Source organism: Triturus cristatus, chromosome 3_2 (genome assembly GCF_964204655.1).
Source record: "Triturus cristatus chromosome 3_2, aTriCri1.1, whole genome shotgun sequence".
Classification (NCBI taxonomy): domain Eukaryota; kingdom Metazoa; phylum Chordata; class Amphibia; order Caudata; family Salamandridae; genus Triturus; species Triturus cristatus.
Genome location: NC_140584.1, coordinates 159,319,217 through 159,337,851, shown reverse-complemented (window position 1 = coordinate 159,337,851; position 18,635 = coordinate 159,319,217). Strand labels below are relative to the sequence as shown.

Below are 18,635 nucleotides of genomic sequence, written 5' to 3'. Positions count from 1 at the left end.
ATATATGATCCACGAGAAAAATTAATATATTAATACATGATGTGCAAGTACAAAGCAGCAATTTTTGAAGAAAAATCGAAATACTTTACTCACAATTTCGATAGTGCTATAAACCTGGCAAAAGATTTTTTTACTATACTTAAACATGGTTCTTGACATGCTAGCCCACTTAATGACATGACACATTCTTTCTCTGTTCATCTTGTAGTTTATTTTCAGATGAACATTAGCAATATCTATCAGGAATTTCCACCTGTTAATATGGATTCCCAGGTTCATTGTAATATCTCACCTGTCATATGTAATGACAGAGTCCTACCAACATTGTTCCATCTTTGGGAGTTGTAAGCCCATGATCTCATCTCGCTATGAAGTCGAGGCGCCATCAGATGCTTTCCCTGCAGAATTTCTCAGCTTGTCCAAACATTGTTGCACAACATTTTATATTAAGATTATTGATTGGGTAACTTTCCAATGGCATTGAAGGAAACTACAGTTATGCCACTTATTAAAAAGCCACTGCAGAGCCCAAAGATCTTAACATTTCTCTACCTATTTCTCTCCTGCCTATGCCTGCTAAGATCTTAGAAACTTTTTGGAGCCAAGAACTTATGACATTCTTAGACAATTATGACCTCTTGAATCAATAATGGCAGCCGTAGACAGTATCAGAGGTATTGTGGATGGTGGCAGTGCCTCCTCCCTCTTTATGTTTGACCTGTCTGCTGCTTTTGAAACTGTCTCTTTCTTTGTGTTTATGGCCTGCCTCACTCAGCTACAGATAAGGCTTTAGAATAAATGTGCTCTTTCCTGACGATAGAACACAACCTGTTGTGTGCGGGCATTTTATCTAAGCCCATTTTGTCTTTTAGCCGCACCCTCTTTAATTTTTATGTGTCAACTGTTGATAGTCTGATTAAATCATTCGGAATTCAAGTTTTCTTGTACCCAGACAAAACTTAGATAATTGTTACAATTACTGATAATGTTCAAACTGCCGCTATCAACTTCCACAACTGCATGCAAGAAGTAGGTAAGTAGATGAAACAGGATTGTCTTTAAAAGAATTGTATATTAAATGCTGATAAAACTGAGGGTCTCATCTTTGGTAGGGAACCTTCTATCTGGTCTAATATCTGTTGACCTAATGAATTTGGCACTCCCCCTAACCCAGTTAAGTCGGCCAAGAATAGATTTTTGATGATATATTGACATTTGATAAATAGGACAGCTAAAGAACATCCTCATGCTTCAACACTTTTAGGAGTTTGAAGACCATCTTTCTTAACATTCTCATTTCAGCATGCAAATCGTTTGTCCTGGCCCTTCTCTCTTCTAGTCTTGACTACTGTAATGTGCTGTATTTGAACATTAACCAGATATCTGTCAATAAGCTACAGGCAGTGCATAATGCTGCTGCTTGACTGATCCTAAACATTCCAAAATATCAGTCGATTTTGCAGGAACTGAATAAATTACTTTGGTTCCTCATGAAAAAGGATCATGTTCAAGGTGCTATGTCTACCACATAAAGCACTACACAACTCTGGTTAAATGGTTAAGATCTAAATTTCAGTGATACTTAACTAGACAGACCCTTCATTTAAAAGCCAGTGCGATGGTAGTTTACAAAGTAGTACAGGCTAGATGGGGTGGTAGATCACTCTCTTCTGCTACAGCCAAACTTTGGAAATCATTGCCCCTTTATATCAAATAGATTGAAGATCACAAGCTATTTAGAAGAAGCCTATAAACCTGGATTTTTATGCTCTAGCTCCCATTTTTATGTTTTAGTCAGGATGCTCTCTCCTCCCATTTTGTGGCTTTCAGGCTTATAGCACCAAGACACCTTAGGGTAAACATGCTCTTTATAAGTTAATTTTCGATTCATTTCAATGTCATACCTCAAACTAAACACTGAGTTGATAATTTATTTAATTACCTGTCATATCGTTTGTCAAAAGTGAAACATAAGGAATCACGAGATTATATGAGAAAAAAGATGCGAGGTTACCACTTTAAACGGGAAACATCGTTTACAACGCGGGGATTACATCGCGATGCCATTACATTGCGGTTTTTACAACGCAAGTCGTTACAACGACTTGCGCTAGATGGCGCTCTAGGACAAGGAATAGTATAATTTACTATCCAACACCTTCCCTACTGTACGTAGACTGTAGTTGGAATAGTAAATTATACTACTCCTAAGTCCAGCGCCCTCCAACGCAAGTCGTTGTAACGACTTGCGTTGTAAAAACCGCGATGTAATGTACCGCGATGTAAATGTATGCGTTGTAACGTCATACATTCCTTTAAACTGTATTTCGCTAGTGGTACTACTTTTACTACCCTACTTTCACTACCCCTGGAACACTTAAAAGTACTGGTAATTGGACAGTTGGGAGTAGGACTGGCAGGGTTAGTATTAACAGCAGTTGTAGAACTAAAAGAGTTGTTTAAAAAATCACCTCTAGAAGTATTAACCATAGCATTAGTAGTAGTAGGAGGAGTAGTAGTGATATTATTACAATTAGTACTACTTCTCGCATAAAGAGGAGCAGCAGCAGCAGCAAACAATATATGTAATAAACATACAGCTATTCATACTAGCAGTTCTGGTAGTATTCATAGAAGTAGCATCAGTACTTAGGGTACTAAAACTTGTAGTAAAAGTTTAAGTAGTAGAATAGTTTTCATAATACTACTAGAATAAGTTATAGCAGGTACCTGTAAAAGTATTTGTGTAGTACTTGGTATGCAAGAAGTAGTAGTTGTGGTAACAGTAGTAGATTTAATAGTACTGATATGGATAGTAGGCATAAAAGGTAGTAAAAAACGAATAGGTCTAGTTACACACATAGATGTAGTGGTACTGCCAGTAGTAGAAATAGAGTGGCAGCAGTAGTAGTGCTAGTACTCGATGAAGCAACCATGGCAGCATAAGTCATAGTAGTGGATGTGTTTTATTTTAAGGGCAGGAATTGTTCACTATTTTTTTTTATATTGAATGAGATACCATGTATTGTTTTCCTTGTAATCCAAAGGGGACTGTGTGAAATAGGCTTAATGTAATAGGTCTCCTAATTTTGAAGCACTTGTAAGATGAAAAGCGAGTGAAGGACACCGGATGCATGAGTTTGGTAGAAGATCATTTTTCTCTCTATAAACTAATATATACACCTTGCCTTGATCATGGCCCAAATTCTTCATTACAGCATTCATATCTTATCGCTCTTTTTAAATGTTGTCTCATTTCTTGTATGCTACTAGCAAAATTGACCATTGTATTTATTTTTTGTCTATTTTCCTTCTTTTGCAGAGCACCCCACACCGCCAAATGTGACAATAAGCAAACTCATGTACAGCAAACAACGAACAGAGGTGGATGTGGAATGGATGACCAAAGGCTCTGGGAACTTGACTGGATTCATTGTGCAAAGGCAAGTGAGCAAACGGTCAGCAGGGAAAGTCTCAGAAAATGGCCCTAAAATGGACAACTGGGACATCGTTATCAATGACATCGAACCTGAGATCCGGGGTCACAAGTTAGGAGGTCTGGATCCCAGTATTGTGTACGCTTTCCGGATATTAGCCGTCAACCACAGGACAACAGGCTTCCCTTCAGAGGTTAAAACGCCAGGTACTCATATGTTAATTTTAGCCAGTGCTTTATTTGTAAAAAAAAGTATGTGCCAGGGCCCTTCTCAGGAGGTCACTGAAACTTGCACAGCCCATTGCGCCTGCAGGCACTACCTATGTCAGTTCCAGCTCAACAAATAACCATCAAACTCCCACAAGTGTTACAATTCAGACTATTTCAGGCCACCCATAGCTATAACAATGGCTCGGGTGGCTTACATTATCATTTTTTATGTATTTTTATGTATTTTGAATTATTAAACACTGTTGATGTGCTAATTTGAAAAATCGACAAACAAGGCCACCATGTGGTGGACTGTCGTAAGGGCCGGTGTAGCAGAGTGGCACCGTTCCTCGGCCTTAGCTGGCAAGCCGCCCCTGAAACCAAATGATTTCGTAAATCGCAGAGTTTTCAATCACCAAATGGCTTTATACCACTGGCCCATAGTCTATTAACTAGAACATTACGCTATTATACAGTGCCAAAATCTGTGCTGTACACAGAAAGTTTCGATAATACAGAATTGTCTAGTGGCTTGGAGCAGCTTTGCTATATTCAAATGGCTTGTCCATGCTGGTCATACAAACGGGTGCGACTCCCAGAAAAATCATTGCACTTCAGCTTTACTCAGCGTCCACAATAGCTTGCAAATGCATACAAAAAAGCCAATTATATTAGTATTTGGAAGAAGAAAGATTGATTACAGATTGTGTAAGTTAGATGTGGCGTAGCTCTATAATTTTTGGAGTCACTCTTTTCAAATAACTTATCTTGATGTGAACACTGATACAATGAAATCTGAGGTTCTGGATGCACTGGCAGAATCCACAAATATTATGTTCAATATAGTGACATGTTTGCAAATCCCAATTACTCAAGAATTACTGATTATTTTATTATTTATCTAGGATACCTGAATCCAAAATAAGAACTGACATTTTAAAATATAGGCTTGAGGTACATCCCAGCTGGCAGTGTACAGGTGTAGTGCCTAAAATTCAGAGTAATAATGGATGATGTATTTGCAAATCAAATATATTTTGTTTCTGTTGGACTTTTTTGTTGTATTGCCTAATGTTTTTAGATTAAAGACGGAAATACCTTAGTTGACTATTTCAATAGAAGATGCCAATAATCAATCATCAGCCTTAGAATTGATAGGTAAGATTGAATTTTTGACGTACTTTAAGTAATTTTTGTATGTTTAAAAGCTGCTTTATTACTGTGCGCTATCGCCTAGTTTAACAGACCTACAGCTCCTCAGTTAAGCATTCAGCATCATGTGTCTTTCACACACCACAGCACATAACATACAACCATACTCAGACTACACAAACAAAAGTACTTTACATGCACATTCAACACCAACAGCCCCATTCACTCGCATACCACTCACTTGAAATCTAGCTACCATCCCCAACAATGCAACGTATGCTAATCAATGCATGCTCAGAAGTCATTTAGGCCGCTGACATAGCCCACATCATCACACAACACAACCTCAACATGCTGTTCATCTATGGCTCACCCCCACCTAAATGTGCATTCTAAATACCATTATCCTTCCTGGCTACAGAACCCAATCATATACTGCACTGACAGAAGGACGACTAGAGATCACCAAGTCTCCATGGCCCTGAACCCTTACTAGCCTAGCACTACCTGAGTCATTAGAGTTCCTCACCTGCCACTCTTCCTCTCAGTACCTCAGAAAGCAATGTTTCATCTGATATGCAAATGCCCCCCAGCAGCTCCAAGCAGGACATTATAAAAGAAATCTCAGACCTCTTCACCTCTATCTCCATTTAGCACAGGCAACCCTATATTTCTTTGATACTTTAATTAACTTGCAGACATCATCACAAAGACAACAAGGGCTTGCTCAACACATTTATCAATATTTTGAGCATCAAGCAGCATGTCTCCAAACCAACTCACCCAAAATGCAACACACTCAATTCCATCACCTCAGCATCACGCATAGTGCTCTGCAATGTCCCATACTGCAGAACTGTATGGACCACTTTGACATCACTTTATCCATTCGTCATACCTCACCTCTGCATTTGGTGAACAAAAATGTTGGTTTTAACTCCTTCACAGACCTCCACAGGGGTACTTTCATAGACCAACTAATAATCCTGCAAACACATATGGGATTTTCTGACACAGCCCTACATTGACTCACCTTCTGCCTCATCAAGTGACATCAACTTGTGAATAAAGGGTCTACAAGACCCTAGTAATTCCCCATGTCCTCTGGAGTGCTCCAGTGATCCCTTCACTTTCCCATAATTTTGAACTTCAGCATTAGAACGTCTCAGAATATTACTCACTGATACCATGAAAATGTCTCAGTATGCTAACAACATTCAGATCTACCTTAAAGTCACCTTGACAAATGACACTCAACAATTCAAAACCTGCCTGGAGCTAATCCAGAATTGGATGCCAAGTTCCTTCCTAAAGCTAACCCCCCCAAAAGTCTGAGTTTTTTGCTAATACTGCCAAGCAATCACAGAGCAAGCTTGGCGATCCAACATGAGCTCCAATGGTTTCTCTCCTCAGCTGACAAGCAACACAAACTCACCAGGAATCAACCAAGACAAAAACCTCACCTGCAAAGAACACATCACCAGGAAAACCAAGACAGCATGATAGCTTCTGTAATCCCTGCTGAAAAAAAGTGTAAACTTTTCTTACATAAATCAGTCTTAGAACAAAAATGCAAACCGGTTCTCACACCTGGATTGAGGCTCCGATCTTCCAAACAGCATACCCGAAAGCAATCCGGCACCACTTAAAGGCATCATACGTTCTATATCAAATGCCATGAATGACCTAGAAAATTTTACCACATCACCACAACATGGAATGACTTGCATTAGCTTTTCCTCCAGACCTGCATCATCCTAAAGAGCAGTGAAATATCCTAAAGATTGAACTCTGGGATTTGCTCTCCTCCATGTCACCTGAGGTCAGTTTCCTTACCGAAACCTGGTTACCTTCCTCTACCTTACCAGCTATTACAGTGGTACACCCAAACAATTATTGTATGTTTTGACTAGACAGGCAAGGCAGGAGAGGCAGCAGAATAGCTATTGTTTTTAAAGACACTCTCCAAGAGGACTGTGCTGAGATTTGTGGTTTTAAGCTCTAACTTTCTCCCTAGGACAGTTGGAAAGGTGCTTTAGTGTACCGTCCTCCAGAGTCCAAACAGAAGTTCAGGCTGTACCTTCCAGAATACATTGCAAACCATCTTCTGACATCCAGCAATTCCTCTTGTTGGGTGACTATTTATCATGGTGAAGATTCCCTAAATACAGAGGTTAGACAGCTTATTTCTGGTCAAGCCTTGCATCAGAAAGTGTATGGACCTACTCATGTTGCATGACATACAGTAGATTTAATCTTTGCAAATTCTGTATCCCTAACACCCTGGACCCTTCATTAATACATTTACAGATTCCCAAATCAATGGGGACATTTAAAACGAATAAGGACCATAAAAATATATCAAGACACTGGCGATAAGTGACACTGGACTCCTTCACTGATAAATGTGAGTTCACTGGCACGACTGTACACCCAGAAATTGACTAAGCGCTACTAAAATATCATACAGCCCTAGATGTGGAATTTGATAAGATAGCCCCTGTTAAACCAGGCCCTGTTACTAAATACAGATCCCATGCTCTCTGGTATACAACAGAATAGAAAGCAGAGAACGCCTCCTGCAAATAACTGGAGAGAGATGACGCTGGACCAATACCATACCCGATAAAGAGGCATATAGAGCATCTTTAATGTCATACCATCATAACATCAAAAAAACACAAGGTTTTTATATCTCTCATCAAATTAGCCAGACCAGGAACTCTTCCAAAGAGTTATTTAAAGTATTTAATGCAACTGTAAACCCCTGTACTTGTTCCCGTAACATACCCCCAACACAAGCTCCATGTGATTCGCTGGCTAATCCCTATGAAGAAACATTCAAGGTGATCTATCAGGGCTTTTCTAGCCAATCTGATTGGATAAGTGATGAGAATAATTCCAACTTTCCTTCTTTTGAATGTGCCACTAGTTCAGCAATTTTAATACTTTCTCGCCTGAGTTAATTCAGAAAGTGCTCACCTCAGCAAATGTGGATCTCCTCTGGACGTCTGTTCTCCTTGGATCTCAATTGCTCTAGAAAGTCAGATGGCCCCTGCTATATGTTCACTATTCAATTTATCAGTGAGCTCCAGGAAAACTCCCTTAGTTTAGAAAGTAGCTCAGGTGATACCTATTCAAAAGAAGGCCAATTTGTCACCCATGGATCTGACCAATTATAGACCTATCTTACTGCTTCCTTTATTGGGCAAGTTGCTGGAATGAGTAATTAATAAACAACTTACAAAGTATCTTGAGGTCAATAAGATTCTTGACCCGTCACAATCTAGGTTCCAACCTATTCACTGTGCACAGACAGCCCTGGTAGTAGTCACTATAACTAAGATGCACCTTTGACGCCAATATGTTATCTTCACTTATGCTGCTGGTCTTATTATTATTATTATTATTATTATTTATTTTTATAAAGCGCATAGTCACCCGGAGGTATCCCAGCGCTAAAAACCCTAATTCAACAAATCTGAGGCCCGGGAGCTAAGAGCAAAAGAGAGGAAGGGTGGGAAATCAAAACAGGGGGGGGGCATGGAAGCTAGGGAAAGAGATGTGTTTTTAGCAGCTTCCTGAAGCGAAGATATTGTGGTTCTTGCCCGTGGCATTTGACATGGTGTCACACCCTAAGCTGATTTGAAGGCTCCAAGAGTTGGAATCCAGGGCAAAGATCTCCAATGGCCCGATGATTTTCTTACCAACAGAACACAGACTACGTTCTTGGGTTCTTATAGATCTCACACCATGAAGCTGGACAACCGGGTGCGGCAGGGCTCCTGGTTTAGCCCCAGAACTAAGTTGCCCCCCTGGTCAAGGTAATCAAATCTTTTGGATTTGATGTACTATCCTATGCTGATGATATGCAGCTAATAATCTCTTTTGACAAAGATCTAACCATAGCAAAAAAATGCTTCTATGCCAGGATGGAACCAATTGCCACCTGGAGAACAGAGAAGTGCCTCCAGCTAAATACTGGCAAAACAGAGATTATGCTATTCTGGACTGCCCAACAGTTTTAAGGCTCCAATTGGTGTCCCTCAGAACTTGGCATGGGACCCCCAAAAAGAGGAAAAAGAACCTTGGTGTCTGTTTGGGCCAAGCTGTTGTAATGAAAGAGCAGGTTGTGTCTATCATCGGCACCTGCTTCTACACAATGAGCTTGATGAGGAGAGTTTTCCCTTCCACTTTCACCTAGGAAAACAATGGTGCAGGCTCTGGTTATTAGTCAACTAGACTATGGTAATTAATTGTTGGCTTCTGTAAATGAGAAACTGTTATCTAAATGACAAGTGGTGCAGAACACCACTGCCTGTCTTATCTGCAATCTTCAATCTGGGGCCACCTCAGCTCCTCTCCTACATTTACTCCATTAGCTACCTGTCTGTAAGAGGATAATCTTTCAAATGTGTTGCTTAACTCACAACTCTTTGATAGAGAAAGACCCAAGCTGCCTATATTCAAAACTCACTTACTATTGCTGAGTTAGACGTTTAAGAACTAGCGACAAAGCTTTGCTTAATGTTCTGTGGGGTCAGAAAGTCACATACAGGAAGTAGGTCTTTCCCTTACCTAGCCCGTCTTTACTGTAACCAGCAACCTCTTCATCTGCGATTGTACACTGACCATTTTAAATACGGTAAACAATTTAAAACAGTGCTTTTCTCATTTGAACAGATTCTGCTTTCCCTGAGTTTGATGCTTTGCGCCTGGATACCCCTTCAGGGGTGATTCGTGTGCGATATATTTTAAAGTACCATAACTTAAAGGGCATACATCCCTGTGTACCTGACCAAGAATCCTACCACCTCCAGGAGACAGCACTAACCCAAGAGCAGGACGATTGCAGGATAAAAGCAAACAAGAAAGCAAGCAACAGCAGTTCTCATATACAATTTTTAGACATGAAACACCGAAAAAATACACGTCCCATTTCTTAATATCACATTAAACTCAATGTCACCTTCAAACATGTTATCTATTCTGCAGCCACTTCTCTTGACATTATTGTTAAGAGGCATGATTTTCCATATGTCATTAGGGCAGTGAATGGGCAGGATTCTATTATCATTCTTCAGAAAGAGCTCATTGCTACCACTTTGCACACAGTTCCGTTTACTCTCAGGCAAAAGTTGTTGTCGTCTATCACATAAAGAATGAAATGTATGAAAAATGAAATGGTGCCTCAAATGGACTGTGCATCAATATAAAAGTTAGTTAGTCTTTTTCTAGATTCTCTTGATTTAAATAATTTATTTAGATACACCTACATCTTCTATGAATTTTGGATTTAAGGAGATTATGACCCCATGTAAAAATTGGCATGACCAGTTTTTCTAGTAACTCAAATAGAATTTCTGTCGGATCTTAGCTGAAGACAATTAGTAACAAAAATAATGGAATAGAATACAAATTGCAAACCGACGTACAATTTGAAGAGGTTTTAATATGTAACATCAGCAGCATCAAATTATGTAGCGGTTCATATGGTAGTTCGACTATTTCTAAGTACAGTAGATAACATTTGTTCCTATTCAGTTTAATAATGCTCAGTTTGCTTGTGAGTGAAGAAAAGACTGTAGCTGAGTTAGCCTTCCCGGGATTTGAACCCATGACCAGTAAATTATACTGGTTGCCATTTACGAGCTGTTAAGTCACAGAGTCATCTTACCATAATTTATAAAAATGAAATCGATGTATTCCATGTTAAATACAACAATTAATAGTAGTATATAAATCAAGAACCTTATTTTTTTTTAAATTATTATGAGATAAAGATAAACTTAAAAGTTGGTCCCCTACCATAGTTGGGTTTTTGATTGTTTTCCGCCATTCATGAATGATATAACAACTTTCACTGTAACTGGCATTAATGATAGGTTCCTGCTATTGGGTATAATCAATACTCCCTGTTCTGACCGTGTCAAAGGATATTGTCCAGGCATTATTGTTTAAGGAGACACTGTAGTGTAGTTCCTATTTCCCTAATAGGCTCTGCGCATTGGAATAATATAACCTATAGATTTGGCATAGGACAGAGGTCAGTATGCCTCTATCGAGTATATTAAACGTAATTAATTTTTGCCAGCTAACTCAGAGGCCACTAGAAACTCCTTGTAAACAAAAAGGGAGTAGTTTCTGGCAACCGCATAAACATGACAACTTTGTTTCCCTTTAGAATCGGAACACTCTCAGAATAGTGGAAACAGCAGATAACAGTTTCACTCAGCTAATCGTGCATGCTTAGTTTCTTCAGAGTTACACAGAAAGAATAGTCTTGTTTCTCGTGTAAGAGATATGAGCTGTTACAATCATAAGACAGTAAGCGAGATATATTATGTACAGCATAAGCAGTAGAAAGAAATAATACTGCGCTAGCATTATCTTTTAGCTATGACACAGATATTCATATACATAAATAACATAAGCTAAAAATGCGAGTACTCATGAGATGCATCTCTAACTAGTTCTACCCCAGTTTACCTAACCTAAGAGTAGTACAGTGGAAGAAGTAAGTGATGTATTCTATAGTATGGTAGGCTATAGTATGGTATGCTAAGTCTGGTATACCAAGAGTCCCTCTAGGTTCTAGTCAGCTCCATACCTTGTGAATGAAAGAGGTTGGAATCTCTTTCCGGGTCTCGAACTCTAACACCCCGCAAAGGGGATGACAGCGTCTCTTGTCAGTGCGTCAGGCCGGGACACGGGCTCCTCTAAAGTCGAGGTCTCCTCCTACTTGCTTGGGCAAGGGAAGGTATATTTATACCCGGTAGGTGCCTTGGAATGTTAGCATTGACATAAAGTCGGGCAGAGGAAGACGTCAGGAATGAACCCTTAAGGAATAGCGGTTCATGCATAATAAATGAGTTCTTGGAGAAATCAATAATCCTGTGCTAGGGGAACTCCCAAGAGCTTAAGGGTCTGGTTTCTAAGAACTCGTTGTGACGTTGGGGTGGACGGATGTAGTTGACCCTGCCTGTATTTGGAGAGCATGGCTAATGCCTTGATAAGGACTGGGATCTTATGCCTATATAAGGGCAATGCGAATTGTGCCTATTAAAGGACATGTGTCAGGAAAACCTATATACGGACACCTAAAGTGAAATACAACAACACCGTTTTGACGTATTTCGGTGAAATGTCCACTTAATTGCATGACTAGGGTGTACACCTTACTCCATATCATCAAGGACACTGTTTTACGTCAAGTTTTTGACCTAGAAACCATTTTTATCTAGGATGTCATTCTAATGAGTTCAATAGAAACAAACCAAGACTGCACTACCCATAATGTATTAGACTGACACACAAAAGCCCAGGTCTGGAAATAGAGACCGTAATGACATGGAGTGAAGTGGTCACCCTATGCATGACTGAATATGGTATTACAAAATGGTGAAAGGGTTGTAACAACCATACAGAAATCTCTTAATGCAGTACCATCCTGTGTGTTCTAGCAACCTTGTAGTGATGCAAATGGTCAATGTCAATGGTATTCAGTGCCAATGGAACAGCTCTACATTTCATGGCTTTCAGATTCATCAAATGCATTCATCTACAGATTCATTCTCACCGATGCAAACCGAGTGGAGGGGGTGAACCTTGTACTAGTATTTCACATAGGTAATTTAAAAGTGATCGGGTTGGCTGCATAGAAGGGAGAAGAATGATCTGCTTTCAGATCACAATAAAAGGGAGAGGGTAAAAGGGGTGCCGGCAGGTATTAAATACTTGTGAAAATGAGAAACATTCTACGGAACTAGGAGACACAATGTGGTTAATATAATTATCGTCACTTAATAATAGAGACCCATGCTGATGCACCACAAGCAACTATTAACTTCATATCAAATTTTACAATGATGAGAGTTATCTTATATTGTCTGATTCATAATAATTATTGTATGTCCAAAGGCCAACACATTTTGCGATTTCTACTATTGCTTCTTCAGGGCATTCTGATTGTTGCAATCTCATAAACATGAGCTCATGCAGACAAATAAGCAGATTTTTTTAAACACACTCAAAAGTGTCAATTCATAGTAGTTGAATTTGTACTAGCAATGCCTTCAAAGAGTTGTTATGTGATTTATGTGGTACCGGAAGTCAGATTCATCATCCAGGCAGCATGATAATAACCCATCGTGTGTTGAGAAAGAGACACAATGTAGATGAGTTATTTATCCTCCCTTAACACTGCCACATCCCAATTATTACTTTGACACCACACCTGCTTGCCACCATTGGGATTTGGTCTTTACTTTCAGTTTTCATTGCCAGTCTTGCTCATCATGCTGTTGCCACTATAGGCAGAAACCTGATATTTACTCAATCTGCACCTAGAAACATGGTTAGAGTGCTGTCTTGGGAGTGCCTATGAGCCTTGCTTAATACTTTGGTACTAGTCTCTGTGGCTAAATATACATATTTCTCTCATAACCTTTCGCCTACAGTGAAATCTTTAGGATTTACTCTGTCCTCATCGCTTTCACTGGTCCCTAACATAAAAAAACATAGAGAATATATTCACTTTTACCACCACACTTTTGAAAAAATAACTTTTTCAGTTGTTTGACCAACTAAGAATGGCAGCCCATGCTTTGTTTATCTCCCAGTTGGGCTTTGGAATTGCCATTCCAGAGTCTTCCAACCCTTGGTCACCGCAGCCAAGGCTACACTCAGTCGACACTCAACAAGTTCATCCTATCTATCCAGTTTGCAATGTCTGCCTATGGAAGCAAGACACACATTTAAAATTGAAGGTCTTGACTTTGAAACCTTATATAAGATCAAGCCTTCATATCAAGTCAATCTCTTCAATATATCAGAGAAACAAAGAAGCAAACATTTACCTCAGTACTTTTAGGACCACAATTCAGAAGTGTCCAAGCTCAAATCCTACTCTTTCATAGGTTTTCCAACTGCCTTCTGGGACTGTTTTCCATTTGGTCTACAGGTAAAACCTTCTCTCATCTCATTTAGATGACATTTAAAATGTCACCTTTTCCAATTATCCTTGAAACATGAATGGCATGCTATTTTTCATATGTAAGACTTGCTTCTCTTAATCTAGCTACTTACTAATGTGGATTATGTATATTTTGTGCCAATGCAAAGTTTCTTAATACTTTTGTTTGTGCAGAAGCACTAGATGTGACTGTCAAATAAATGCATCAATAGATAAATAAATAAATTGAATTAATAGTTACAATGTTGCTAACTGATAGAAATCCCTCAACTGAATTTAGAACTAATTGAAATTTGCCTCTTTTGTCCACTGCCCGATATGGATACAATTATTTGCTCCTGCCATTTTGGGGTGGAGCCAAATAAACACCATAGTCTGACAGTTAACTTGTGAAATGATGTTTATGTTATTCCAGTCTGACAGTGATCATATAGATGTTCTTGGTAATGTCTGGGCTAGTATTATTAAGCACAATATTCAGATACTATTTAATGATACATGTGTGGCGGTAAAATCACAAATAGTAACACAATATATCACTAAATCAACTGCCTCTTGTGGAATAAATTGAACTCAGACCCATTATGAACATATCCTCACTAACTAACAGTTTTCAATAACCTACCGCTCTACTTATAAGGATGTTGGTTTAAATTGGCAGCCATACTTTTATTGAAATTAAGTATCTTCCCTTACCTCACACCCATTTCACTCTGTTTAGTTTTATTTTCGTAATTGTTGGTTCCACCAAATAAGGAAGAACCATTTCTGTGAAATGGCAAAACTCTTAGAATGGATGAACGAATGTGGTCATTTATTCATTGCACATTCACACAAAGGCATTGTGGTGCTTGAACTGATGACCAAATGTAAGGGCTCCGCCAAGCTACCAGGTAATCAGGGAAGGACATAGACAGAACACTGCATATCTACAGCTTGACCCAGTGCAAGAGAACGGGCATGATGGTAGTCATGAGTATAAGAAATACTCTGTTACTAGTGAGAAAGTGCAAATAGAAAGTCAGTATTGGATTGAATAGGGCATAGAGAGAAAAATGGTGGTTCAAAGACCTATGGGAGCTGTCAGAAGGCCTATCTTGTCATAAATTGTGCATCAGAACATTGTTATACACCAATCACTATGGAAAGCTTGTCGGGGAGTTTTATTTGTTGCAAAAAAACAGCCTGTTTCTTTTCAAATGTTTAAGAAAAAGGTTTCAGTCCAAGTGCTTCATGTGTAAAAGAAAGCGTGCTGGTGCCTGAAGTTGTTCTCAGAAGCCCAGGGGCGGATCAATTAAGCATTGGCATGCAGAATACCAAGGCTGCATAGTCCTAAATCAACCTCATGTCTCTTTAATTAACTGCCAGACACTCCCTGCCCCTGTATCTCACTCTTGCGGGTTCCTGCTTTCTCAATTTCTGACGGTTGTGCCGTCTTTCTCTTGTTCTATCTTTCCAATCTGTTTGTTTTCCTTTTCTGGCTTGGTAAATGTCTGATGCAGAAAAATAAGTGCCAGTCCCCAAAAAGCACTGCTGGTATCCCCCAATAGGCAGCTCCTAGCTCAAATTAAGCAGTGCTCGGTTCCAGTTCCCAAGATAACTGAAAAGTAACTCGTCTGTAATTGCTGGGCCCTTTCATTTGCCACGCTCTATCTTCTATCTGCACAGGTCTGTCTACTGGCAAAGAAACCTCAAAATTAATATCAAACAACCAGAAATTGTGTGTCTTTCCTTCATTCTCATTGAATAAGCCAGTAGGGATCCTCCACCGTCTCTTCTGTGAGGTTTTTAGGCCGTTGTCCTCTGCAATCCGAATGCTCCCCCTTTCTTGTGCCTCCTTCACCCTGGCGATCATGTTACTAGTGAGCCCCATCACCATCTGCTGAGTTTTTAAAGAATAATTCCCACTCTTGCTTTAAGCCACAGCTCTGATCTAGAACCATAGGAAAATGAGTTTTTCTAGTTTCTCCCTCCACCACTGAAGATGCATTTGAAAACAGCCTCCGACACTTGCCTTAGGTCATGATTATGTCCTGTAACATGACCTAAGGCAAGTGTGGGAGGCTGATGAACACTTCTTTCCCCTCACATTGGGTCCATCTGTGTCCTCTGTCTTCTGAGCAGACTGGCCTTCCTTCACTGGCTCTGCTGGCTCTCTACCAGCAACCTCGCATTCCTAGTAGCCTCAGCCTGGTTGCACTGCCCTCTTTTGCCACTCATCCCGATAGGCTACTGGGATTCCGCTTGGTTTACTACTTCTTCAGTCACTCTCTTTTTACTTGAGATCTCCACTTCTGCCCACATCATGTCCTTCCCCTCCTTTTCTACTGGTTGTATGAGTTCTACTCCTGTATCGATCTGGAAGTCCACTCCCAGGATAAAGCCCGTCCTCTGTGCACCGCTATGTTGGAAGGGTTGTAGCTCTTCTTTATGGTCCTTACCACAAACATGTACTACAAAAAGTATGAAAACAAGTAGAAGAACTATACATAAAAATAACTCTTTCCTGTAGAAGTGCTGAAGCTAATTAATTGTTTTGCCAAGGATTGGCAAAGTTTGTTGTGCTGCCAATTTATGACACCTTGGGCGTTACATCTATTCCAGAAATTAATCATAACGACTTTCCCCACTAATATCTGACAAATCTCCATATTAATTCACATTGACTCTCTCGTCCTTTGAGATCGAACATAATTTTTCCAATTATATAATTTTTAAAAAGCAACTTTCAGCACCAAAACAAAAGGTACACATACTATCACAGCCCAAAATCATTAGATAATCCACTGATTGAATGTATTCTCCCACAGTCATTAAAATAAGTTGTCAAAAAAATCTGCAGAATGGAATTACAGTGAATGTGTTAAGACGGATTTCTTTCCATATATATTACACATGTTTTGTAACCCACAAACATTTGAGTTAACCATGCTGGGTAGGGTAATGTATCATTCGAATGACTAAGGCTAGGTAATGAGCGTTGCAGACTCTAAAAAATAAAGGCTATATGCGGTCAAAAAGGTATGATTATCTTTACCATATTTCAGTGGTGGTGGAACAATTCTCAGAGTGGGGGTGCTGCCACCAAAGTTGCATCAATGAGGTCATAGTAATATGAAAAATCCAAGCGGCACACAAAGAACAAGTGTAACAAATGAGCCTCACCAATTCAGCAGGAGAGTGGTTTGGGTGTGGTATGTAGACGGTGGTGTATTTTGGAGCACACTGTTGCAAATATATCACTGCAGCCAAAAATTGACCATCCTACAGCCTATTTTTTCACACTCCCCATGCCCCAGCAAGATTGTCACCTAGTTCCCTTTACAAACAGCTCTAAATTTTCAGAGACGGAAAGTAAACACCAATCTCCATGGTAAAAGAACAAAAAAAGCAATTTGATAGAAGACCTAGCCTGACATTTGGGCTCTATCTTTAAAAGCACAGGAAATGACACAAGGGAAAACACATCTTTATTACTCATTCACCGTTGGAACCTTAGTATGATTATTTTACCCCTACTTCCTTCACCTATGACATATGTTGGAGGAAAATATCTTCAGAAGTGTGATCTTTAAAGGTAAAATGCAAGGGCCAAACTGGAAAGGGTATTGTCTATGCAGATAGAAAGGAGAAGAAATATTGTAGATAACTGTATGACAATTATAGATCACTCGACTAGCGACAGAGCTGAATTGTATTAGTCATGTTAGAACTATATCTGATCAGGTCATTTTAGAAGGTAATCCTTTTATTACTGACATTCTACCACAATTGTTCTGAGCTACGTGCAATACTCAAACCACTGTGGTCAAATGAGAAAAAATCTGGTTTTAAAAGCACAGTATTTCTGCTTGGTGACTTCAACAAAAGAGGGCTAGATTTGAATAACTGAATCGATCAAAATAGCCTTGGAGCCCGACCTAGCAGGCTCTACCAGCCATTAAAGGCCCGCTCCAGGGTTAAAGGCCTGAACCGAAGGCGAGGGCCTTTAACAACGGAGCAGGCCTTTAATGGCCGGTAGAGCCTGGTAGGAGGGCTCTAAGGCTATCAGAACATTCCGCTCCAGAGAGTAGAATGTTCTAATTGGTGAACACAAAGGCCTCTCAGAGCCAGAGGAGAGGGCTCTAAAAGACCTTTGTTCACAGCAACAGCTGTGAATGAAAAACAACATTAGAATGTTGTTCTGCTGCCTTCTACCTGCCCGTAGAATCACAGAGCACACCCTTGACTGCAATGGAGGGCTCAACATTCTAATGTTCTAAAATGCAATTATGTTATTTGAGGCGCAGGGGCAATAGTAGGGTTAGAAAATAACAATGTGTATGCAATGACAGCACCTTTCTGCAGATTTTTAAAAACTATTCAGCATTGCTGCCTTCACTACTGTGGCTTTCACCTGCTCTTGGGCTAGACGTAGAGTTTGGTGGACAGATTACCCAGCCATAACATAACAATATCCTGTCCACCTTATTACAACTGCCATTGGATAAAATGCACATGTAACATAGAGGATTGAATATCTGTCACACTTGTGATGGAATAACCTCTCTGCCAAGCTCTAATGCAGGTCCTATTTTATTTTGCCTTTTCATTAAAACAAGTGAGATCCCTCTCACTAACTATGATATGATCACAAAAACTTAATGAATATGTAATCTAAAATATAAGCTAAGGTTATGTAAATACAAATTTATTTATTCATGTCTTAGTTAATTAAAACCATACAGGTGAAAAATATAAAAAAGAACAATCATGACATTCATGAATCATTATATATATATCTTATCTACTTGCCAGTAGATAGTTATAGTTAGGACCGTGTTTCCATAGGAAATCTCAAAATTCTATTTTGAATAACTTTGG

At 39.5% G+C, this 18,635-nt stretch overlaps 1 protein-coding gene across 1 annotated transcript in view; it reads left to right on the top strand.

Moving 5' to 3' along the window:
• The window catches only part of VSIG10L2 (V-set and immunoglobulin domain containing 10 like 2), a 247,992-nt gene that overhangs the window by 150,734 nt on the left and 78,623 nt on the right, over positions 1-18,635 (top strand). The window contains exon 8 of the mRNA XM_085647401.1: positions 3,323-3,643. Within this exon, the coding sequence (XP_085503527.1) occupies positions 3,323-3,643 (321 nt within the window). The remainder of the gene's footprint in view (positions 1-3,322; positions 3,644-18,635) is intronic.